The 27,594-nt window shown below is 35.9% G+C and overlaps 1 protein-coding gene across 1 annotated transcript in view; it reads right to left on the bottom strand.

The window, feature by feature from the left end:
• RIOK2 (RIO kinase 2) overlaps positions 1-27,594 on the bottom strand; it is a 130,326-nt gene that overhangs the window by 35,473 nt on the left and 67,259 nt on the right. Inside the window, exons 5-6 of the mRNA XM_090405915.1 lie at positions 16,393-16,513; positions 3,567-3,655 (exon numbers count right to left, since the gene is read on the bottom strand). Of these exons, the coding sequence (XP_090262041.1) occupies positions 3,567-3,655; positions 16,393-16,513 (210 nt within the window). The remainder of the gene's footprint in view (positions 1-3,566; positions 3,656-16,392; positions 16,514-27,594) is intronic.

The following is a 27,594-nucleotide window of genomic DNA, read 5'->3' as shown; positions in this document are numbered from 1 at the left end:
GTTAAAGGCGAATAAAAATTGAGCAGCTCTCAGATGTGAACTGTAGACTAACATATACAAAGATGATTGAAGAAAAAATGAAAGAGTTTGAGAACAGGAACCAAACCTTGGAGATTCAGTGGCAAGCCTTGAAGAAAACCCTGATTGATTCAGCCAGAGAGGCATGTGGTGAGCTTGTCTGCAAGGATAGAAAAATCAGGACTCCATGGTGGACACAGGAAGTTAAAGAGGCAGTGAAGGAAAAGAAGAAATCATATCAAAAGTTCCTGGCAAATAAGTCAGCTTTTGCTCTTAGAGAATACAGAGACAAATGTAAGAAAGCGAAACACTGTGTAAAACTAGCTAAACAAAAGTCATGGGAGGACTTTGGGAAGAACATAGAAAATAAATATCAAGAAGGTGGTAAGATATTCTGGAGGTTGTTGAAGAAGCTTAGAAATGGAGGAAAGAGTGCTGTAAAAGGGGTTAGAGATGATAAAGGTGACATGAAAACAGGAGAAAAAGATATCCTTGAAGTATGGAGTAATTACTTCGAAAAATTGCTAAATGAAAGGAGACATCCAAGCAGTGATAGCACAGTGGTAAAAAACACTCAACAGGCATACAGTCAGGAATACATATCCATACTTGAAGTAGAAAAAGCGATCAAAAGCTTGAAATGTGGAAAGGCAGCAGGAGTAGATGATATTTGACCTGAAATGCTGAAGTATGGTGGTATAAAAGTCTTACAGTGGCTGCACTGCATAGTTCAGAAAGCCAGGACAGAGGAATGAATTCCCGATGATTGGAGTAGAGCTCTAATAGTGCCCATATATAAAAAGGGAAATAAAACTGAATGTGAGAATTACAGAGGTATTTCCCTACTGAGTGTTTCTGGCAAGATCTATGCAAGTATACTTGAGAAACAGTTGAGAAGAATTGTGGAAGAAAAGCTTGGTGAAGATCAAGCTGGATTCAGGCCAAATAGAGGCTGTCAGAATCAGATCTTCACTTTACGACAAATAGTCGAGAGAGCATGGGAATATAACAAAGATCTGTATTTAAGTTTTGTCGATCTGTAAAAGGCATATGAAAAGGTGCCAAGAGAGAAGCTATTCAATACGCTACAGTTATATGGTGTCAGTGGGGCATTATATCAAGCAATAATTAGTCTGTATTTGAGTTGTAAGTCAACAGTTAGAATTGAAGGATGTACAGGAAGATGGTTTAATGTTAAATTTGGTGTGAGACAAGGATGTACATTATCCCCTATGTTATTCATTATCTATATGGATCACATTAAGAAGGAAAGTGGTATTAAACATGAAATTAGAATTGGAGATGTTAATGTCAGCTCTTTGCTTTATGCAGACGATGTTATACTTCTGAATAAATCCGCTACAAGTTTGCAAGATTCCCTGACTAAATTGAATAACTATTGTAATAGATATGGTATGAAGGTCAGCATTAAAAAGACAAAGACAATGAAAATAGGTAGAACTGCTGAAAATGTCAACTGTGTTGTGAACGGGAAACCTGTGGAACAAGTAAAACATTTCAGCTACTTAGGCACGATATTTAGTGAAGATGGTAAATTAAACATGGAAATAGACAACAGAATCAACAAAGCTGGTATCGTAGGAAGTCAACTGAATAAATTAATATGGAATAAGAGAGAAATTAGTCAGAACACTAAATTAGCTGTATACAAAAGTGTTCAAACCAGTTTTAACTTATGGTCTGAGAGGTGGGTCAGAAGTAAAACACTTGACCAAAGACTAGAGACCGCAGATATGAGAGTCCTGAGAAAGATTATGGGCATGAACAGATGGCATCAATGGCAATATCATATTAAAAACGAGGATATTAGGAAAGAACTTGACATTGTCAGCATCCAGGAATACGTTAGCAGAGCTAATCTCAGGTGGTATGGTCACTTAAACAGAATGGGCAAGGAAAGATTAGCAAAACAAGTGTTCTCTGCCAGGTTGGCAGGAAAACGACCCAGAGGAAGACCAAGATATAGGTGGATTGATACGGTACAATGTGCCTTAGACGATAGAAATATAAGATCTGATAATGATAATATTGGCGTCTTGACAAGTAATAGACTGATTTGGAGGAAAATTGTAGATAGGAAGTTAGTAATTATAGAAATTTTTCATGTAGTACTATCATATCCTGTACACCCCTTGAGGGTACATGTCAGGAATTTGATGATGATGACATCTCTGCTTGCTGGAGAAGTATACCAGAAAAGGAAAGCCAGTAAGAGCTCCGAACATCAAAATCAATATTTAAAGAAACAAAATTAATAAGTTCAGAATAACTGGTGCAATGGGAAATCGAGACAGACAGAAAATGAATATGATAGAATATGACAGATTTTTAGCTAAAGATCAAAAAAAATTGTAAGTTGGAAACTGTCAGACATAGCATGTCTCTCGGAGTTTTAGTATAAACAGAAAACAAAGATGTTGAAAGTTTATTTTTCACTTGGTTAGAGTATAATAAATTTAGTTTAATCCTTTATCCAAGTGTGAGCAAACAAATACCCCAGTCCTGAAGATACTTTCAGGTGCAAACTTTGTTTGCTCACACTTGGATAAAGGATTAAACTAAATTTATTATAGAAAACAAAGATGGAGATTATATGTACATATGCCATTCTTGAAACTAAAAGTAGAAGAATGGAAAATATGGAAATGAGTAGTATATGGAGAAGTTGAAATTTGAATTTTATTAGGAAAAGTGGATTTTGCAGATTAGAGATGAAAATGAATGTTACCAAGATTAGAACTATGCTAAACTACTACAAGTACCACAAAGGTTTGGGTACCATATCTTGATCTTTAATCACCTTAGTTCACTCCTATGAACTTTTGTCAAGTTTGACGGTTTAATGCCTGTTCGCTGGAAATGTATCCAAGACTACTTACTAAAGGATCTATCAATGTGAAACTGTGGGCAGAGGATTGGTTGTTGTAGACCACATGAACTTCACTGAAGTTTGGCATTATTTGTTCTGGCCACATTTTTGTGGCCAGAACAAAATTTAGATTTTTGATGTTTACTGCTACATAATGCAATCATGCAATCTATCTTAAGATGAACATCTCGATTCTTTTTTTTTTTTAAGAAGCAAGTGTTGATCAAAGAGTATAATTCTTTGTTCATCCATTTCTCTATATGCCAGTTTCTTCCACACCCCCTCCCCCAATAACTATTTTTATTGTTGGATTTTTTTAAATGCTTAAGTGGAAATGCTTCCACTTATATTTTTATGTGCATAAGCAGTTTACTTCTTTACTATAATTAACAATTTAATTATTGTTATATAAATGCAAGAAATGGATCGTAATACAGTAATTTTTTTATAGTTGCTGCAAATACCAATGGAATGATTTTTGTAAAATAATATCGAGTGATACTCTCACTTAATCACTTTCAATTCAGTGAAATCATGACTTCCATAACTGGAATATTAGTAAATAATAATTAGAAACAGGTGAAATAAACTCAGAATGGTTGGAGAATCAACCTTTCTGAGCACATTGGCATAATGATTAAATAAATGAGTAACTTACAAGGGATATCCTTTTATGAGTTCCATTACAATACAGTGTCTGTTAAAATCAATAGGCTTTGGAACAGGGAAGTCCAGATCATATAAAGCCTAAAAATTTAAAAAAGAAAAAAAAAGTACTGAGTTCTTTACAGGTAACTTCAGTCAGTGCTTAAATCAACTTTTTATACATAAAGTTTAAACTTCAACATCATTAAGAGAGCATATCAGAGCCAATACTATACTGAATAAAATTTTTCAAATCACCAAAACAGTTTTATTTAAGTCATGTGAAGTATGTTTTGCTTTTAAGCTCAGAGACAAAATTGGAACTGCTAAAGGTTCAAAGCCAGATAACTGGGAGGACACCTCCATATAGCCTTTTAAGGAATGTGCAGAACCGACCATAGATATCTACCTACTCAGATGCTGAACAATGAGAAAGGGTATTCTGCATTGGCTTAAACCAGGGGTCGCCAAAGTTCTTTGCCCGTCAACCCCTTCAAAAGTTTCTTGACTTTTTATCGACCCCCTCTATTTTACTATTACGTAATTATAACAGGACAAGCGAAAAAAGACGCTTATGTGAGTTTTTAGATTGTTTATTTTATAGTTACAGTGTTTATTGTATGTATAATATAGTATATATTATTATATTACTATTACTACTACTAGCAATATCACTGGTATTACTAGTGATATTAATAAATTACTGGTATTACTACCAGCGCTGCTCAACTCTTCAACATAGAGAAGTTTAGTTCGTGAATGAATAATGATTGAATTATAATATGTATGTTGATGAATTTTAGAACATTAACGCTCACTTGTATGTCAAAAATGAGACTGGGATCAAATACTTGTAAGTATCAGTAAATAAAACCACGCACGTGTTGCAATCTCGCTCCCACTACGCCGGCCGGCAGGAACCACCAACATCCGTTTATTGGTAAATACGTCATTTTGGCCTACTTGATTGGCCTCAGTAACTATTTTCATGACCTTACTCCACCTTACAGGTCCATGAATAGGACCTGTAAGATGGAGGTACTGATCCCACGATTCACTCTTAATTGCGTTGTCAATACCTCCATGTCTTTTGTCATGGAGGTAATCCAAGTTAACCGAATTAAATATTACCCATACAATGATGTCTTATATTTTTCTGTCGACCCCCAATCGACTCCTTTGGCGACCACTGGCTTAAACCAAAACAAAATGATGGTGCAATATGAACGGATTTTATGTCAGTCAAGGTTTTACGAAGCTGGCACAAAACAAGGCCTTTTCTTCAGGAAACGAAGGCAAGCATTGAAAAGTCAGGTAATGTAACAACTTCAACTCATCACATAATTAAAGATAAGCACCATCAATATAAGAAGTATCAATGCAAAGGAAATGAAATGGCAGAAGAATTATACAACTACTAGGTCAGCATAACTGGCATTACTAAAACAAAGAAAACAAAAATAGTTAACACTTCTAAATAACAAATATAAGATGTTATATTAAGGCAATAACAATCAGAGAAAGCAAGGAGTAGCTACATTATTCAACTTTAAAAACAAGGATGATCTACTTGAAAGGCGGGTAATATCAAGTAGAGTGATGTAGGAAAATTAAAATGAAACAGTGGATAATAAAAAACATATTTGTGCCAGTAGTTCCCACATAAAGTTATAATATGAAGGAAATTTTTTGAGTCATTAGAGAAGTCAGGTGACAAAGATTGCAGAATTCACATGGAAACAAGACAAGAATAAGTGTCATATTGACTGTATAGACAATAACAATCAGAGAAAGAAAGGATTAGCTATAGAAAGTATTTTATCTTGGGTATAATAAATATAATAAATGTTAAGAGATACCAAGTATTTTAAACCTGGTTTTACGCCATTTCCCAAGTAAGCAAACAGACAAGTAAGTCAAGTTTGTGCTTGCAAGTCTAGGTGACCCCCACACCTAGTGCAAGTCAAGGCAACTCATGGTAAAGGTGGATAAGCTCTGATCACTATTCTTAATATTTACCCTTAATGCCAAGCACATCTCCTGGAGGAGATGTATGATGCTATGTATTAAAGGCAAGGGGCCACTATCCAGACCGGTTTCGACTTTTATTGAGGTCTCATCAGTGGGAGCCAGGCTAGAAATACCAAGATTTTAGTAATATAGAGCTTATAAGTATTTTACCAGAACAAGTTACCATAACGTGTTTTAACCTTATTAAATAAAAATCTCAGGATGAGAGATAGATGTAGAAAGTATTTTACCTTGGGCATAATAAATGTTAAAGATACCAAGCTATTTTAAACCTGGTTTTACTCCATTTCCCAATTAAGCAAACAGACTCCTTTACCATGAGTTGCCTTGACTTGCACTACGTGTGGGGGTCACCTAGACTTGCAATACTTGCAAGCGCAAGTATTGCAAGTTTTACTCCATTTCCCAAGCAAGCAAACTTGTCTGTTTGCTTACTTGGGAAATGGAGTAAAACCAGGTTTAAAATAGCTTGGTATCTTTAACATTTATTATACCCAAGGTAAAATACTTTCTACGTCTATCTCTCATCCTGAGATTTTTATTTAATAAGGTTAAAACACCTTATGGTAACTTGTTCTGGTAAAATATTTATAAGCTCTGTATTACTAAAATCTTGGTCCTCAGTAAATGACATAAACATCCTCCCTGAAGAACAGTTTGGTTTTTGGCAACACCATAGTACTACCCAGCAAATCCACAGAATTGTCGAATACATCACCACCAGTTATAACTGGCACCAGTGCACAGGAGCTGTTTTCTAGACCTATCCAAAGCATTTGACAAAATCTGGCATTTTGGTCTCCTGCACAAACTTATCTCAGCTGGTACCTCACTAAAAATGGTTAATCTAATCCATTCATTTCTTCAGAATAGATCAATGCAAGTTAAAATCAACGGTTCTACATTGTCCCAGCACCATATCTTTGCTGGAGTGCCACAGGGATCTCTACCGGCTCCATTGCTGTTTTCTGTATACATGTCAGACATCCCACACAATCCGATGACTTCCATTTTGGCCCTGTATGCAGACGATACGGCAATACTAACCAGATCTCTCAGACCTCATTTCATTACCAGAAAGCTTCAAGAAAACCTTCTAAAGCTGGAGGGTTGGTTCTCCAAGTGGAGATTGGAAGTCAACCCCCTGAAAAGCTCAGCCGCTCTTTTCTCAAAAAGGCCAATGTCTCCTGCAGGAGATGTGTTACTATTCAATACTAAAATTTCCTGGCAGACAGAAACAAATTACCAGGGTGTAATTCTCGATAAAAAGCTATCTTTCAACCAACACATCAAGTCTGCATGCGCAAAGGCATCTAAAGCCATAGTTCAGATTTATCCGCTAATTAATAGAAATAGTAAGCTCAGCAACAGAATCAAATTGCAACTATACCAGATGACGATTCGTCCTATAATCACCTATGCCTCTCCAGCCTGGAGACACCGCTAATGCTAACATTATCAAAATACAGCGAGCGCAGAACAAGTGCTTGAGAATGATTCTGAACGCCCCGTGGTATGTTACAAACAATCAACTCCATAGAGACACAAATATTCCCTATATTTTCTCTTTTCTACAATCCTTAGCATCCAAGTTTTTCCTAAAGACGTCGATACATCCCAACGATTTGGTTCAGCAAGCTGCAGCATACGAGGCAACGGACATATTCAAATATAGAAGACCAAAAGCTATATTAGCCTCTTATAATGATGCATAATCTCCATGCTCATTCAGGGCGAGCAAACTACCTCATAAATTTTACCCTCACTGTAACCACAACAGATAGCAGGGAATATGAAAAGCATTTTGCTTCACCCCTAAAGACATAAATGTCAATTGTCAAATCTTGGTATTTCTAGCCTGGCTCCCACTGATGAGACCTCAATAAAGGTCGAAACCGGTCTGGATAGTGGCCCCATTGCCTTTAATACATAGCATCATACATCTCCTCCAGGAGATGTGCTTTGCATTAAGGGTAAATATTAAGAATAGTGATCAGATCTTTATCCACCTTTACCATGAGTTGCCTTGACTTACACTAGGTGTGGGGTCACCTAGACTTGCAATACTTGCAAGCGCAAACTTGACTTACTTGTCTGTTTGCTTACTTGGGAAATGGAGTAAAACCAGGTTTAAAATAGCTTGGTATCTTTAACAAGGATTAGCTATATTATTCAACTTTTAAAAACAAGGATGATCTACTTGAATCAACTCTGCTACTAGTATGTTCTTTCCTGTGGTTATATTAGTTGCTTTAATATCATTTTTGTTCTACATGTTTATTAGAACTTTCCAGACACCTCCATATTTATATAAAATATGTATATATAAATAAAGTGAATATAATTTATGATAATATTTGAGTCTTGAAAGGTGACAGATTATTGTAATCAGATAAATTACAAAATTATATTAGCCCTTCAACTAAATAAAACTGGACTCCAAAAATTCCATTACAGTCAAGGAAAATTCTGTGAATGCCACATAAGTTTGCTAAATTACTTTATCTTTCCCTACTATTATCAATATAAATCAGCTTATAAAAATTCAATATTATATTGATTTTTTAAAATTAAATTTACCTTTTAAAATAGTGGTGAATTTTTATTTATCACTGTTTTGGAGGGCATTTTAGAAAAAGAGGGGGGTGGAGGGGGAGAGAGAGAGCAAAATCGACTACAGAACACATACAAAGAATAATCTAATCAAAGTCAAATATGGAAACAACAGAATTAACAAGGCTGGTATGGTAGGGAGTCAACTGAATAAATTGTTATGGAATAAAGAGAGAAATTAGTCAAAACACAAAACTAGCTATATGCAAGACAGTGTTCAAACCAATATTAACAACTTATGAATCTGATAGCTAGGTTAGAAATATAACACATGATCAAAAAAACTAGAGACCACTGATACAAGAGTTCTGAGAAAGATTAGGGGAGTAAGCAGATGGCATCAATGGCAGTAACATTAAAAATGATGACATTGGAAAAGAACTTAATACTGTTAGGAGCTAATCTCAGGTGATTCTTGTTGATAAGTTTATACGTTGGTAACACATGACTTAAATTATTTCAGGAAATTACAAGGTATACTAAATATTAATTAAAAGAAAACTTGAATCAATACTTCCTATATTTTGGCAATGTTACATTGCCATCTTCATAGGAACATAATACTATGATAAGTGCACACAGGCATTAACAATGAACAAATGAGGCCGAAGAGAGTAACTAACGTTGTCCCTAGAGTCCTAAAGTTGCCACCTAGCAGGCTAAATTGGGTTGTCTTGGATGCTGCGCTGATGTTCTCATGAAGCAAGCTTCCCAAATTTGGAGCAGTCTCATGCACCCAAATTTGTTGAGGTTTGGGAAGTTTTTTAGAGCTGAGGCTGATTCCATGAACAATCTTTTGTATTTATATTTGCTGCGGTGTAGTAAAGTGGCTTTCTTCCATTGTATTCTGTGGCAGGTATGCAACCAAAATCCAACTGAATACAATCCCAGAATGGTCATATTGGTGAAACCAGATGTAGTCCAAGGAGGAATATAAAGCTCTACAAGAAATTAAGAACAACAGAGTAATAGTAATCACCAAAGCACATAAGGGAAATGCCACTGTGGTTTTCAACCAAATAGACTATAGGTAAGCTTATTTCTTTATTGTTAGATTAGTCTACCTGCATCCCTACTGAATACAATCCCACTAGCTCCCAAATCGGAATACTCCAAGGCTCCTTAAGAAAGTTACTTCTTGGCCTGAGGAGGTTACTAAAAAACTAAAGGCTTTTAACTCTAGACCCCCCCCCCAATATATGAACTACCAAATATTCATAAACAAAATGTGCCATTATGTCTCATTGTGGAGGCATCGATTCCCTCATATACAAATTAACCAAACATTTAGCCAAAGGGCTCAACACACTATACTGGCAACACACCATCACACACAAAAAACTTAGCCCATATAGAAAACCTCTCCCTCCAACACACTGACATAATGGTCAGTTTTGATGTCTCCTCCCTATTCAAGAATGTCCCACTCAAAGATACCTTAGAGCTCATCCAAGCCAAATTTCCTCCCGATATCTCAGTCCTATTTCAGTTCACAATGAACTTAGGTTATTTCGTTTGTCAAGGAAAATTCTACAAAGAGATAGAGGGGACAGCCATGGGTTCACCACTCCACCCCAACTTCTTTATGGAGACTTTTGAAGAAAAGCCTTAAACTCGGCCCCACAAAAATCCACTGTTTGGCTATGCTACGTGGATGATGTGTTCGCTATTTGGCCACATGGCTCAGATACACTCCACATCTACTTAACACACTTAAACAACCAACACCCCAGAATCCAGTTCGCCTTGGAAAAAGAAAAAAATAACAGTCTTCCTTTCCCAGATGCTCTGATTACACACCAGGCTAATGGATCCTTAGCTTTCTCTGTTTGCAGAAAACCAACCCATACAGATACATTCACCAGCATTCCCCCCCCCCCCCTCCCCTGCTCACAACAATATAGGATTATAAAAACCCTATATAACAGGGCAAAATTAATCTGTTCAGATGACAATGTCCTAACCACTGAACTAAACCAATGGCTACAATCCCCAAAAAATCCAGAAAATATTAAAACCAGTTAACCACAACCACCTCTTTCATAACAAGAATTATACTAAATCTATCACCATTCCTTACATCCAGGGCACCTCTGAAAAGTTAACCAAAATCCTAAAGAAATATAACCTGACTACCTGTTACAAACTTTATAAGAAATTGGCATTCCTTATCCACTCCACCAAAGACCAGCCACTTCTCCTATACCTACCTGGCACATACCAGGCCCCTTGCAGCTGTAAACTGTCCTATGGCCAAACAGCTAATATCAGGATATCCAAACACAAAGACCACATCCGGTTTCACCAATATAGCCATTCTGGGCTTGTGGATCATGCTCTGCATACCTGCCACAGAATACGACAGAAGAAAGCACTTTACTACACTGCAGCAAATATAAATACGAAAGATTGTTCGTGGAATCAGCCTCAGCTCTAAAAACTTCCCAAACCTCAACAAATTTGGGTGCATGAGACTGTCCCAAATTTGGGAAGCTTGCAACATGAGAATATCAGCCCAACAGCCAAGACAACCCAATTTAGCCTGCTAAAGGACACCTTTAGGACTCTAGGAACAATGTTAGTTACTTTCTTCGGGCTCATTTGCTCGTTGTTAGTGCCTGCGTGCACTTATAGTATTATGTTCCCATTAAGATGACAATGTAACATTGCTGAAATATAGGAAGTATTGATTAAATTTTCTTTTAATTAATATTTAGTATACGTTGTAATTTCCTGAAATAATTTAATAACCTCAGGTGGTATGGGCACTTATACAGAATGAAAGAGGAAAGGTTAGCAATATAAGTGTTCTTTGCCAGGATGGCAGGAAAAGACAATATTCCATGGATTGATTTAGCAAAAAGTGCATTAGAAGACCGAAATATAACATATGATATTAGGATCTTGACAGATAGCAGATTATTTGGAGGAAAATTGTTGATAGAAAGTTAGTAATGATATTACTTTTTTTCATGTAGTACTATCAAGATATCCTATATACCCCCTGAGGGTACCCTTAGGGGGTGTACAGAAATTTGTATATTCAGGAATTCGATGATGGTGTAGTAATGACATGAAATAAAACAAATAAAAGTTTAGAATTCCTGCTTAGTTGCCTATGCCCATAGGAAGCACAGAGGAAACTAAGCAGGAATTCTGAACTTTTCATCCTCATCTAAAATTTTAATAATCAGTTTAAACACTAGCTCATTCAGTAATGAAGTTTAACCACTTATCAAATGAACAAGGATGAGCTGATGACTAGGTCAGCTTTTTTTGTTACTCCCACCCACAAAAAGTTGTAAACCTATATAGTACATTATTACTATGGTTGAGGTAAGGCTTTTTTTTTGTCTATTTTTATATCTAAATACTTATTTATTTCTTACATAATCTGGAAACTGATGTAATGAAATTCATCTCCTACCTAAAGACAATCTCAAATATCCATGCCTAGAGTGAGATTCAAATCTGCAGTATGTTGGTTGAAGAGCAGATACACTAGCAATTTGGTGAACCAGGCTGCAAAATATATAATATACTTACAAAGGTATAAAAAGAATTATGGTATGTCTGCTGCTGGAGTAAACACCGAAGTTTCTGCGGGAAAGGGTCTTCTGACCTGTGATAGAGGTAAGAAATCTACAAAAACTCCTTATGTCTTATAAATAAAGGAAAGAATAAATATTGTAATAAATACTAAATGTGAAGGTGACCTTCAGGAATGGGAAGCAATTTCACATGTAGTGAACAAATTTTGAACGTAAAACATGATTCATCTGCATCTGTGGTCTCAATGAGATCTAGAAAGATATTTTTAAGATCTCTTTCTAGATCTCCAGTCAGAAACCCTCCTCCAGAGGTCAAATACAGTCCTCTTTCATGCCAATCCAAGCTACCAAAAAGCAAGAAAGTGTTTGCACACTGCATAAAGAAAATCATCGATTTCTAAAAAACCCGGTGACTAGGTTGGAGAGCAGACTATCCATTCGACCATACCAGCCTGACAAAAAAAATTTGAGTGAAAGTTCAGCTATGGTATACAAACGTGATAAAGATGTGAATGTCTACGAACATGGTTATGTATGTGGCAAAGGAGTGGGAAAATATAATTTGGGTTCAGACCATTTGAGTATGTTCTGAGGAGGGAAGAGAGAATGTTCTAGAACAAGACCAAATAGATTGCATATCTAATTATAAGAATAAGCTAGGTGGTAATTTATCATGTCTATACACAAATGCCAGGAGCATCAGAAACAAAGGGGTTGAGTTTGTTGTTTTATTGAATATGATGTGGCCTAAGATTGTTGGTATTAGTGAAACCTGGCTATCATAATCAGATATGGTAACTGGGATTGAGAGTAATGGATATACTATTATTAGGAATAACAGAAGAGATAGAGTACTATTAATGATATCAGATGACTTAAGTCCACTCAGGGTAGAAACACGAGAAAACAATGACGGTAACGATGTCCTATGTAGCAGTGACTTTGAGTCTATCTGGTGTGAAGTGGAGGTTAAGAGAATGAAATATATGGTGGGTGTTGCTACAGACCTGGCAGCTCAGCTGCGAGGGACAAAGCAATGCATGGCCAATATAGCCTTATGGGTACCAAACGAGCGATTATTATGGGTGACTTTAATTTTCCAAACATTGATTGGGTAGAAGAGAAATCTCATGATAAGAAAGATTGAATTGTTGTGAGACAGCTTTCTCAAGCAGCATGTGAAAGAACTCGAGGTCAAAGACTGTTGGATTTGCTCAGAGTATCAAAAGGGGGTTTCTGTCAAGAATATGGCTATTTTACCACCAGTTGGTAACAGTGATCATGCTGTGCTTTCTTGCAAAGTATCTAATTGTGTTCATGCTCTGATTAGAACAGGTTACATGCTAACTAAAAAACTAGAAATTATGATCAACTTAGGAGAATACTATCTTTGGCCCCATACTATCAGTTACTGAATGGAAAAAATGTCAGCAATGCATGGAAATCTTTGAAAAAGTGCTTGAATGAGGGGCAGTATCTGAATGTATCCCTAGTGTTTGAAGAATAAATAGATTGGGAGTGAAATGGATGCGCAATCTTATTAAGCAAAATATCACAAGAATAACAGTGAGAGGAGCTATGAAATATACAAAGATCAGGCCAGAAAAGTAACGAGTATTTTGAGGAAAGCAAAACCAGAGTATGAAAAGAAATTGACCATGGAAGCTAAAGGCAATCCAAAAGAATTTTATCGTTATGCTGCAAGCAAAAGAAAGAATGGATGTAAAAGAATAACTATTGAATGCAATTTGTCCCTTTGTTCAGAAAGCCTGGACAGAGGAACAAATTCCAGATGATTGGAGTAGAGCTCTCATAGTACTCATATATATAAAACGGGAAATAAAACTGAATGTGAGAATTACAGAGGTATTTCCCTGCTGAGTGTTCCTGGTAAGGTTTATGCAAGTATAATTGAGAAACAGTTGAGAAGTATTTCTGCACTAAGTGTTCCTGATAAAGTTTATGCAAGTATACTTGAGAAACAGTTGAGAAGGATTGTGTAAGGAAAGCTTGGTTAAGAACAAGTTGGATTCAGGACAAATAGAGGCTGTCAGGATCAATTTTCTCTTTATTAACAAAGATCTATATTTAAGTTTTGTAGACCTGCAAATGGCACATGACAAGATGCCAAGAGAAAAGCTATTCAAAAACACTACAGTAATAGTATGGTGTCAATGGGGCATTATTTCAAGGAAGTACAGGAAGATGGTTTAATGTCAAATCTGGCGTCAGACAAGGATGTACATTATCTACATGGATTGCATTATGAAGGAACGTGGTATTAAACCTCACATCAAAATTGGAGATGTTAATCTCAGCTCTTTACTTTATGTAGATGATGTTATACTTTAAAATAAATCCATTACAAATCTGCAAGATTACCTAACGAAATTGAGTAACTGTTGTAATAAATTTGGTATGAAAATCAGCAATAAAAAGACAAAGATAATGAAAATAAGCAGAAACATTGAAAATATCCACTGTACCGTGAATCAAGAACCTATAGAGCAAGTCAAACATTTCAGCTACTTAGGCACAATTTTTAGAAGATGGTAAATTAAATATGGAAATAGACAACAGAATCAACAAAGTAGGTATGGTAGGAAGTCAAATGAATAAATACAGAATAAAAGAGAAATTAATCAAAACACTAAATTAGCTGTATACAAGACAGTGTTCAAACCAATTTTAACTTATGGATCTGAGAACTGGGTTAGAAATAAAACACTTGAACAAACACTGGAGATCTGTGATATGATATTTTTATATAACGAAACCTGTGGTGAATTCATCACCACAGGTTTCGTTATATAATAACCACAGTAATGACTATTTAATTCGTAAATATTTCAATATTTCGCCCTAACTGTATGTTATTCCTAGCATTGTTTAAACTACTGTACTGATGATGTCCCAAGATACTTGGGATGAAATATTTACGAATTAAATAGTCATTACCGTGGTTATTACGTCTGTTTTTAGTGTGATATGATAGTTCTGAGAAAGATTAGTGGAGCCAATAGATGGCATCAATGGCAGTATCATATTAAACATGAGCATATTAGGAAAGAACATGACATTGTCAGCATCCAGGAATGCATTAGCAGAGCTAATCTCAGGTGGTATGGTCACTTAAACAGAATGGGAGAGGAAAGATTAGCAAAACAAGTGTTCTCTGCCAAGTGGGCAGGAAAAAGACCCAGAGGAAGACCAAGATATAGGTGGATTGATACAGTAAAAAGTGCCTTAGAAGACACAAATATGAGATCAGATAATATTGGAGTCTTGACAGATAACAGATTAATTTGGAGGAAAATCGTTGATAGGAAGTTTGGAATGATATAAGTTTTTCATGTAGTACTATCATAATATCCTGAACACCCCTTGAGGGTACATATCAGGAACTTGATGATGAGTTTGCCAAGTAATTTATCTCATTCTTTTGAGGAAGTGCACTACAAGATAAAAAATTAGCAAAGAGTTAAATTAGTAATTTTTTAAACAATTAATAGTTGTCTTCATGTGGTAACTATATTAAATATTAGATTGTATCCAAATCAGAGGTCTCAGAAGCACTAACATTATCTATCTAACCACAGTTCACCTCTGAGAAGCTGCTTAAATGATTCTTTTTCAAACTCATGTTCACTTTTATTCTACTCAAAACAAGGTGATAATCACTTCTCATTTCAAATATCCTGTATATTCTAAACCAGTCTGGTGATATCACTGCTAACAATAACATTATTAAGATTACTGTTATTTACTGCATTCTTCACGTGAATGCATGTGTGAGTTTACACTGGACCACAGACTAGTCCAATTTTTCAACTGAAATCCAGCATCTGCATAGCATTATTATTAGCTCTGCTCTTTTCTCCAAACTTTCTCAGAACATTCCATAAAGTTTCTGATTTATTTCCTACACTGCTAATTTAAGTCTCCAAAAAGAACCAAGTTTCCAACTTTATGTCCTCTCTAATGAAATGAACTTTCTTCTTAAATTTAAGTATATTAAGCTTGGAGGACCATAGACATACCCTAATTGGCCAATCTCACAGAATTCTTCAGTACACCAATATTTATTCAACAAAAATACTAGCTATTTGGATAATTTACATTCTAGTCTATCTCCAATGCTAGCTCTTTTAACCCCATTTTTATTCATAAAACATATGCATTCTTTATTTATAAACATATGCATATTATAACACAGATTAAAGCTCACAGAACAAAATTAGTTGATAACAATTTGTTAACTGGTTCTGTTCTGTTCTGTGTGAGTCAGATAAAACAGTCAATGATTTCATGTACCAGGCATGATACTACCACCTTGCTTAATGAAGAATTGAAATCATAAAATCATGTGTAGTTTTCAGAGCAGCATTCTTATACCCTTGGTCCATCAGAAGTATTAATGAATGAAATTGACAAAAACCTTGAAAACAGCAGAAGTGTTTAACCATAGCTAAATTTCTGACTTTATCCTGATCAAAATTCGTGATCTTAATAAAACCTCTGCTGTTTGCTAGATAAAACCGGAGGCTGTGCAAAGCTCAAGTTATTACACTGAACTCGGATGTTCTAAATGCATAAAAAAATAGACAAACTCTCATCTCTCATGTTAGCTATCCTCAGTCTTACCTTCATAAAGGCAAATTCTTTTACAGCAGACAATCTGGAAAGATAAATCCAAGATACATTCCTTCTATGCTTAAGATAGTCCCTCTTTTCCTTTAGACGGGTAAAACAAGTTCGTCCAAGCCTAGAAAGAAAAAAAAAAAAAATCAAAATTATTTACCTTGATCTTTTCCATGCTGAATCAATGCAGTGATAATCCTTCAGAAGATAATAATTATTATTGTTCCGGGCAACTCCAAGGAGTCGACAGACTCATCGAGGGAGGCCCTAACATCATGTCAAGAACAATTATTCGACATTCACAGAGTATCTATCATACCTTGCCTTGAACTCATTCGGGTCGTAGCACCCACAATAGACTCTGGAAGCTTATTCCACTCATTCACCACTCTCTAAGTAAAAAACCTAGCTCTAACACCCTTGTCAACTACGCTCTTGCCCAGCTTCCATGCATGGCCCCTAGTCCTCCCACCACCAGTCATATTTTCAAAAATATCTTCTGGATCAATTTTATAGAAACCCTTCAGTAATTTGAATGTCTCAATCATATCACCCCTCATCGCCTATTGACCAATTTCTGTAACCCACAAATCTTCAACCTATTCTCATAAGGTTCATTCCACAGACCTGCTATCATCTTGGTCACCTGTCTCTGGATCCTCTCCACTTCCTCCCCATCACAAAGAAACCCTGGTGCCCATAACTGGGCACAGTAGTCCAGATGGGGTCTTATCAAGGTTCGATACAGAGGAATAACAACTTGTTTGTCTCTGCATGTTCAAGTATTTTTCAGAAGCCCAGTGATTTGGCGAGCTGTTTTAGTCACTTTTGCAATGTGCCCCCTAAACTTCAATTCCCTATCCACCAACACTCCCAAATCCCTGGCCTCATCAATCTCCTGGAGTACGGTTCTACCAATGCGATATACTGCTGCTATTCTTTTCACCCCAAAGTGCATAACCTTACACTTTGTCACATTAAATTGACATCCATTTTTCCTAGCCCAGTCCTCCAAACTATCCAAATCATCCTGTAAAATTTTGACATCCTCTGCACTCAAAATTGCTCTACCCAACTTTGCATCATCAGCAAACAAGTGAACACTTCCTCTCAAATCCTTGCCTATATTATTCATGAACAAATTGAAAAGCAGTGGTCCAAGAACAGAGCCCTGCGGCACTGCACTAGTCACAAGCCGTCTTTTAGACTCCACTCCTGAGTAAACCACTCTCTGGTATCTCTCCTTCAACCACCCTCCTCATCTCACCAACCCTATATCTATCCGCATCTGCTCCAGTTTACTGATTAGGGTTCCATGTGGTATCCTATCAAAGGCCTTGGCAAGGTCCAGTAGTATCACTGTAAACCCATTATTACCCCTATCCAGTTCAGCCGTCACTGTGTTATAAAACGTGAGCAAGTTACTGAGGCATAATCTACCATGTTGTCCCCCATACAATATCCCATTTTCATCTATCCAATCCTGTATTCTTTTCTTGACTAATTTCTCTAAGCTTGACAATGATTCCTGATATGCTAATCGGTCTGTAATTTACAACAGCAGTCTTGGAACCACCTTTATGCAGTGGAACTATTTTCCCCTCTTTCCACCCCCTCGGGACTAACCCAGACCCGAGACTCAAATTAAACAAAATGGTCAAGGGTACTGACAATTCTTTAGCTCCTTCTCGTACAACGAGCTGGTATACCATCCAATCCCACAGATGTATTGACATTGAGGTTATGCAATAGACTACTCAATATAATCTACTGGTTTATTCGTTTCTGCAATGTCACCACCTGGATGATATATCCTTGCAAAGTGCTCACTCAGTAACTCAACTATATCAACTGATTCAGTTACTTCCCTACCATCGGCATTCTTTAAAATCATTCTGCCATGTACATTTTTCCTTTTACTTGCTACATATCTAAAAAACTGTTTAGGATTCTCTTTAGCCTGCATGGCCAATGTTCTTTCGTAATGCTTTTTTGCTTTTCTTACCACACTCGTTACCCTTCTGGCCTGCGCTTTATACCATTCATGTGCCTGCTGGTCACCTTTCTCCTTAAATTCCCTCCATAGCTGTTTCTTTTTTTGCAGCTCAAGCTTAATGTTGTTATTCATCCATTTAACCCCTACTTGATTTATTATTCGGACTCTAGGTATACAGTCAGCCAATGCTTCATGCAAACACTTCTTAACTACCTCCCATGCACTATCAACTTCTAGTCCTTGCAGTTGTACATACCATGGCACTGAACCAATCAAACTCCTAAGCTTGTCATACTTTCCAGCATGATAATTCCACATGTACCATGTCTTAATTGAAAATTCTACACCTTTAGCCACCTCCCAAGTCAAGACCCTATGATCACTCTCACCAAGTGGTGGCAATGTGGTCATATTTGTTACAGCCAAATCCTCAGATGTAATTACTAGGTCAAGCACTCTCTGACCCCTAGTATTTTCCATTACATGCTGTCGCAGATAGTTATCCCTCAATAACCGCATAAAATCCAATTCCTTCCTCCCGTGTGTCCTCTCCTCACTCCAATCAATGAGACCATAGTTGAAATCTCCCATAATAATCACCCTCCTTCCACTCATTTCTTCTATTTGCTTGTGCATATTGTCACCACCATCTTTTCCATCACCTGGTCTATAGCAGCACCCAATTGAATATTTAGTTCTGCTAGCTACAATCTCACACCAAATGGCCTCAAATGTGCTCTTTTCTCTATCCTGCAATTCAACTTCTATTCTACTTGGCTGCAGCTCATCAGCTATCATCAACAATACTCCTCCCCTCATTTTATTCTCCCTGTCATTCCTGAACACACTATACCCATCACATTCAATCCCACTAGCTATATCATCTACAGTCAGCCATGTTTCACTAATACCAATAACCCGTGGTCTGGAAGTGCCAACCATGGCCAAAAACTCTTCCTTCTTGTTCCTAATACTCCTAGCATTAGTGTACATGAATTTAAAGACCTCCATTAGCCCCAACCCTACCTTGATGCCTTATATTAACTATCCCACTCTGATTTGTTGTCCTTATTTGCTCGGGCATATTATATTCATTCTTACATTCAACTGCCTCCCTAAGGACTGTATATCTACTCCCCCCCATTAATAAATCTAGTTTCCCTGAATTTGCACATCCACTACATTCAGCAACACTTTCTCAAGTCTCCTTACACCGTAACCATTCAAATGCAAGCCATCCATCTTATATAGATCCTTTCGCCCATCAAACTCACTCCACACGTCCACAAATTCCACACTACTCGTCATACATAACCCACGCATAAAGTCATTCGCAATTATGGCCCTCCTTTTAAACATTTCACTGTCATACTGTGGCAAAAGACTAATCATTCTGACTCTCTCACTCTTTTCTTTTGCTACCTCAAACAATTCATTCAGGTCTTCTATCATTTCCATTTTCTCTCCTTTCAAATCATTCGTACCTGCCACGACAATCATTTCTTTCACCCTTTCCTTTTGCTCTCTAATAGACTCAGTCACATCCTTTATGGTCGCACTAGGTTGGTACGATTTTGTCAAATCCTCTACTAACACACCTCGTACTAACGAGTCTCCATACAGCACTATATCCTTCATTTTGTTCATGTTCACACTCATACGTCTATTTTTCCTGTCATACTTTTTATTACTGGCTGGTTCATTCAGTCGACTTTTGCTCATATGCTCTAGCTGTTGTTTTGCCCTTTGTATCGCACCATTTAACAACGCGATCTCACTCATTGCATCTATCTCATCTTTTTTATTCTCTGTAAAACCATTAATACTATCATTCACACTCTCAGAATTCTCTGGTACAACCTCGCCGTTTCTTGTCATATCCCTATTTTCTTCATTCTGAAGTTTGACAAAAATATCACACTCACGATCCGAAATACACTTCAATTCCTCATTCTCCCTACATTTTCCACACATTCACTCCTTTATTATCGTCTAACCACACTCCGACTGCACTCTGCAAAGCGTACATTTCGCAGCTAGTACACTGAATCATCTCTTTTATATTACTGTTCTTTGATAAAGATGGCGAACCATCATTACTGGCCGCCATTTTCCTTCGTACTGGAGCCATACTTGCTTGCAACATATTTTATCAAATTATAACACACCAAAAACACACAAACAGATGCAATAAGATACGCAAGGCAAACAAAACTATGCAATATTAAGTCAATTTATCAACGATAACTGAAAATAACACTTATCTTATCAGGCGCTTACACGAACACTATGCACTACCCACACAATATATAATATATATTAAAATCAACAAGTTGTATGGATTCACATAACTATACATTTTAATCAACTTTCTGAATGAAACAAAAACAAACCATTCGTTCTCATAAATAAATTTTTGATAGTGATAGTATAAAAGTCTTTTCATCTTCTTTGTTATCTGCTGCCTCAGTACTGCACTCTATTAGATGAAAATACAATCCTCATTAGGGCTACTATTTTGAGTTTCCTTAGTTTGAAACCTTAAAATACAAAGCAGTTTTAAGACTTTAACCTGCTTTTTTCATTAGTCTAGTAAAAACCAAAATGTTTGTTTGCCAAGCCTTAGCAATCTCTCTGTTATATTAATTTTAGTCTCTCACTGATATTCTGAGATTTAACTTGGTCTCTGATGAGTATTCAAATCAGTGGGGGTTGGAAATCATTTGACTAACTGAACACTAAAATAATCCACTATAAATGATCATCAGATGGTCCTCCAAATGTAGAAGTGTATCTTTCAAATATATTGGTACAATACCAAAACACCTCATGATAAAGATACAAGCCCAGTATGCTATCAGAAACTTGGTTTCTCAGAAATCAAGGTTGTAGTTAGCTAAGTGATTAACATCACCACCACTCTCTTACCAACAGGCTGTGGACACATATTTATGAATGTCAACATATGGGAGATGAATTTCATTACAAGTGTTAGATTGCCCCACTTACTAAAGGCCTGAAAAAGTAAATTTAATTTCTAGAGCAGTTTCCAGATAATATGAAAAAATATCAGTCGCCATAGCACTATATGTACAAGGTGACCCATAAGTCATGAAATGGTTTAAATATTTGAAAACTTTATTTGTTAATTATTATTATTATTTTTTTGTTATAATGAAAAACAGAACTTGGAAACTTTTTTTTAGTAGTTATGAGAAACCACATCACATAAATGATTCTATTTTTGGCTTCATAAAGATGGGCCCTTTCTATGGCATGTACCATATCAGCTGTTAATGTTTCTGGCTGTAGCAGCCTAATTTCTGCTGGATTGTTGGAGCTTGTTCACATACACCTTTTCTTTCAGGTAACCCCATAGGAAGGAGTCGGAAGTTATCAGATCTGGAGAATGTGATGGCCAATTAATTGCACATTGCAAAATTATTTGCTTGCCAAAAAAGTTGGCACTTTTTTGGCAAAAACGAACCAAAATCGTGCAATAAAATTGCACGATTTTGGTTCGTTGTTGGGTTATGAACTTTTCAATGATTAATTTCCCAAATGTTCCTTAGAATGCCTGAAAAAATAAAATGAAATTAATAATCAAAAAAGATATTCACATATCAAATCCCTTCGTGACTTATGAACCATCCTGTACTATGTGAGACCCATCACAGAAGATTTTGAGTAGATGTCACAAAAAATTTCTACCTTTGCACCTCAAGAAATCTCCTACAAGTTTTCCTTATTGAATAAATGTGTAATTTAACAAAAAAAATAAAAATAAATAAATAAAAAAATAAATAAAATAAAGACTGGTTCAGTGATAAGAAAAATTTACATCTTAGATTTATTTTATTACATAAGTGTGTGTACAATTAAAAATAACACGTAATACTCAAGACGTTATCTTTGTACTCATATATTACAATGTAATATATGAGTAATGTACTTACAATAATGTAATTACATTAAGTTGTACAGCATCAGACACAATACCATAACCCTTACTGTAGATTCATAGTAAGGGTTATAAATGCAATTCCTAACTTGATAATATACTTCCTACATTATATAGAATGTAGGAAGTTAGAAATTTTTGAGGGGGTATCCAAAAAGAACTGGAATCTGAACTTGGCATGCACACACACACTTCTAGTTTCAGATGATGCCACTAGGCATCACAAGTGTGAAAGTTTCCGTGCCAGTCACACAGGATGACACTGGCAAGCGTCATCCTGTGTGAACTGGTTCATTGTTCTGGATGATTTTCTGTTAGTGCTTACAAGCAAGTTTGGTGATTTTGTGATGGCTGACCATAAGAAACAGAGTGTGTATGAAATTTTGTTTTCTTTTGGGTAAAACTGCAGCTAAAACTATTATTATGCTTTGGCGAGCCTTTAAGGATGAAGCTTCAAATAAAACGCAGGTCTACAAGTGGTTTTCCCATTTCAAAAATGGGGACATGTCAGTTGAAGACCAACTATGATATGGCCGATCTTTGACAAGCAGAAATTATGAAAACATTGAAAGACCATTGAGCAAGTTTCTGAAGAGACGAATTTATCATGGAGTTTGTGCTAGTAAATTTTAACAGAAGATTTGCAAATTCTACTTTGTTTGAATTGTCTGTTCACTGAAGGTGATCTGTTATAATCAGATAGAAATATTTGTATTTCATGTAATGAAGTGTTATTAACTATTTGTGTCTACATGTTTTAGTTTTTTGCTGATAAGTACTGTAGTGTCTTGAACAGAAAAGGTTTCCAAGTTTTTCGGAAGCTGAGGAGAGAGTGGACATGATGCATCTAAGACAGGAAAAACAAGTGGTTTAAGTCAGCCCAAGAAAAGAAATTTGATCTTGCTTGGAGATTGCTCTTGTGAGAAACAAGACAGAAATGCATTATCACTAGGTAATGTTATGATGGAACCATCTGAATGTGAGAGAGAAAAACACGGATGATCAGAAGTTATGTTCAATGTCCTTGGTAAGGGCAAAAAAAGGTTGGCTGCCATTAGATAGAGCATGTTAGCTATTTTCTGCATTTGGTCTTTTTGATGTGAAATTTAAATATATATATCTATATATATATTATTTATTTATTTTTTTTTTGTGGTTGTTACAAGCTACAGTGTAGGCTGAGTGTTGTTGGAGTTTGTCTTGGGGGGGGGGACACTTGTGATTTTCCCCCCTTACTTTCTTACCACACTTGCTGGAGAACCAAGACTTAAACAATAGTCGTAATTTTGGGTGGAATGAAGTAGTGGATGAAAGACTTCATTCTGGCAAGAAGTATTTCAGTTATTTGATCAGAGTAGGGATTTCGTTCACAAGAGGAAACAGTAATCAGATCATGGGAAGGAGGAGGAGCAGAAATCTTACTGCTCAAGATGAATAACTTGTGTTTGATCATTATTAAAAGCAAATAATGTAACACTTCTTCCAACTTGATCACTAAAATTAGAGAAGAGAAGGCAATCTAAGTGGTGTCCTTTTCCAATGACCTCAGGATTTGGTCCGGAAATTAAGATTCAGAGATAAAAAGATCGAAGAAGTCAGAGTAGTTATAAAAATTTTGTGAGGATACAGCAAATTAATATAATATGGTTCAGCAGGAAACCCTTTTAAGTTAGATCTGGTGAATGAACAAGTCACCTCATGACAGAAGCGTAGTTTTTATGCTATCAGTTGAGAAATAACAGTCCTAAATAACAAGTTTCAGTCCGGATGCCTCTAATCACTAGTGATGCACATCATTTATGTTTGTGCTAATGGACAAATATTAGTTGTGTTTTTCTTTTTGTGTGTGGATGTCATTCTGTTTATTAATTATTATTATTTTTTTTTTGAAGAAACAATCATGGGATATCAGCCCATTTATTATGAGAGTGCAAGAGAGCTGACAATGCCGTGACTAGACTGTTTGAAATTTAAGCCTCAACACAACTATTCTATTCCATAATGGGGGTGGGATGCTCCAAGACTGATATTACAAACTACAATTGATTCTCATAACAAACACATCTGCTATGACAAACTAATGATAAGTCCCAAAAGGAAATTCACTATGAGAAACAAGTAAAGGTAGATGTACAAGTCTGTCAGTATCTCAAGCAGCAGTAGTTTAGAGTGGCCAGAATTCAGGAATGGGTAGATAAGAATATAATACTCTATTGGAGGGAAGGGGGAGACAACTTTATGAAGGGGAGATTTTGCCTTATTACTTCAAATTAATTTCTATAATAAAGTAACATTTAGATTCGATGAAGGAAATGAAACAGAAAATTAAGTAAATTGGAGCAAATGGGAATAGATATGAAAGTAGTAATATAGATAAAAGTATGAATGCAAAGTAGACATCAAAAGAGTAGTCAGTATATAGGGGAGCAGAATTAAAAAGGCAGATAAGCCATGGTGTGCTGCAGAACTGTTATACTTGTCCACAGCTGTTTAATTTGTACATTAATGACATTGGGAATAATTTGAAGGATAATATCCACTTGTATGTTGATGCTAAATCGGGGAAAGCAGAGATACTGCAGGATCTGTATACTTTGGGAAGAAAGGATTGCAAGCATCATCATTATCATCATTAGTATATGATGTGAGTGTATACACTGCAAGAAAGTGATGAGACCACAGATATGGAGATCTGGGGGATGATGGATAGGGAGTATAAGATCAGGGTAGGCATACTGCAAAAGTGGAGAAAATAACAAAAAAAATCACTGACATGCATCGATAAGGAAGTTATTTTTATTTATTATTTTTTTTTATTTATAAGGCCTTAAAATAAGCATATCTGGATATCAGTTGCTGCCTGAACTTCTTGGGGGATGAGGAAGTGATGGAGAGGATCCAAAGGTGAATGATCAAGATAGTGTCAGGTTTGAGGAATTCTACTTATAAGGACATATCAAAGATCTGTGAGCTAAAAGTGTTGAGTTTTTCAAAACCAGAAGTTTTTCAAAACTAGATAAGAGGGAAGAGAACAAGAGGTCCTTCTGGAAGTTGTATAACAGTGTGGTTAACAAAGGCACAACAACTATATTTTGCTTGGAGAGAGCAGTGAATGAGTGAAATGGATTACTGGGAGTGGTTGCCAGTGTTTGCAAAGTGAAGGAGCTATTCATACAGCTAACTAGGCTAACAAACCATTCATATCTTGTTGGCTCGGCTGGCTGAATGTTAAATAATTGACTTTTTTTGTTATGTCTGTGATAATTTCACAACAAAAACTCAAAAATGATTCACATTTCTATACCACATGTTTGTTGTAATATATGTATGCCAACAAATCTAAAAAAGCAGGCTATGAGGCAGTTGCCAGTGGATGCCATTCATTAGCCTGTGCAAAGTAGGTTAAGAAGAGTCATAGATGAAACCCATAAATTTTTGTATAAAACAAAAATATATTATATATTCTAATCTTCCACTGGCACTGAGGTCTGTATCTCATGGTGACAATCTTTCAGTAACATAAAATGATGGCAACTAACAACACAAATTTGGATTTAGAATTCCAAGTGGATGGAAATGATTGCATTAGACATATGTCAAAAATTTCAGACTGAACTATTGGTTCCTGGTGAAATCCATTTAAAAAGGAAACACTAGTTTTTATCAGTCATGAGAAAAATCTAATGAATATTTTTGGAAGCGTGATCAATTTTATAACTGCATTGATTTGAAGATTAATGGTGAAATCAAGATGAGAACATTCACAGATATTAATATGATCTTTCCAAACTATGATATTAAGGCAATTTTGATACACAACAGGAATGTTTATCCTTCAGTTGATTTGCAGCATACACTATTTCCACTAAGGAATTCTTTAGAGTGCATTTAGATATATAATACAAGAATGGAACATTGAGAAATTTAACACTAATATCCTGATTATTAAGAATGAAGCTTAAATTTACTAAATACAAGTTTGTTTGATAAGAAAGTGAACCCAAAAATGTTCCCTATTATACAATGAAGACTAGCTTTTCAGACACATACAGTATAATGGAAATACATGAGAAGTATATATATAATATACAAGTGTATAAAATCTGAATAATATAATTGAGTAAACATGGTAGGTATACTTATTTCATATCTGGAATGAAATATTTTTACAAGAGCACAGATAATAAGAATGATGAGGGCTTCTAGCATCATTAAAACTGAACTTCTGCATGTAAAGTGAATAATATTAAAACCAGTTAAGAAATTATTACAATAATAAAAAAGTACATTTTGTAATATCATTCTTTTATGTGATGCTATACAATCACAAGTGGATCCAAATGTATTATAGACATAATTTTGATTAATTTTTCATTAAATTGAAACATTTTAACAGTGATTCATAATAACAAATTTCATCCAGCTGGAGAGAGAGAGAGAGAGAGAGAGAGAGAGAGGGGGGGGGGCGATTATCATAATTTAAATCATTTACCAATAAAACAGCAGTATAACAGGGGAGGGAGGGAGAATTTTTTATCCAGCAGTTTGCACCTGGGACTGGCTTAAAGAAAATAGCAGCATTGCACTGTGCACATATGGACAAATAAGCATTATGCTTAAGAAAGAGAGAGAGACTCATAACTGTCGTCTACATATAATACAGGTTTTAAAATGTTTATAGCTGAATTTTTGAATACCTACCTTTGTTTTGGAGAGCAACTATCATGCCTATAACAAATTTACATTATATTGAAACTATACTGAATGGTGATGCTTTTGTAAAAGTGAGATAAGTGTTCAGAAATTATAGTGCAATTATGACATACCCATTTCTGGCTTATCTATTTCAGACATTTTGTTTTGCGTTTTGTGCCACAAATCTCGACAGAGATCCTAATTTTTTTTTAGTTATTTATCTGATCCACACATCATGAAACAGCCAGCAAGACCAATAGCACATTAGTGCTGTGTGTGGGCAAGAGAAATAGAAGAAAGGAGGAATCTGTTCACATTTTGCTTGAACAGCTGAGGGTTGTAATTTTCAGGGAAGCAGAGTGGAGGAGACTGTTCCAAAGGATGAAGGAGGAGGCAGTGAAGTTGGTTCAGTCAGTTTCAAGAAGTACTGTAAAGGGGTGTTGGTTAGCAGTGGTTCTTGTTTTAATGATTTTGGAGGAGAGTGGAAAAGTAATAGTGGCCAATTCAACAGAACACTGTCCATGAAAGTATCTATAGATGAGGCATAAGGCAG

This window comes from Typopeltis vanoorti, chromosome 16 (genome assembly GCF_054136105.1).
Source record: "Typopeltis vanoorti isolate ZY-2024b chromosome 16, IOZ_Tvanoo_1.0, whole genome shotgun sequence".
NCBI classification, from domain to species: Eukaryota; Metazoa; Arthropoda; class Arachnida; order Uropygi; family Thelyphonidae; genus Typopeltis; species Typopeltis vanoorti.
The sequence above is the reverse complement of the archived record's forward strand: the minus strand, read 5'-3'. Positions and strand labels throughout refer to the sequence as shown.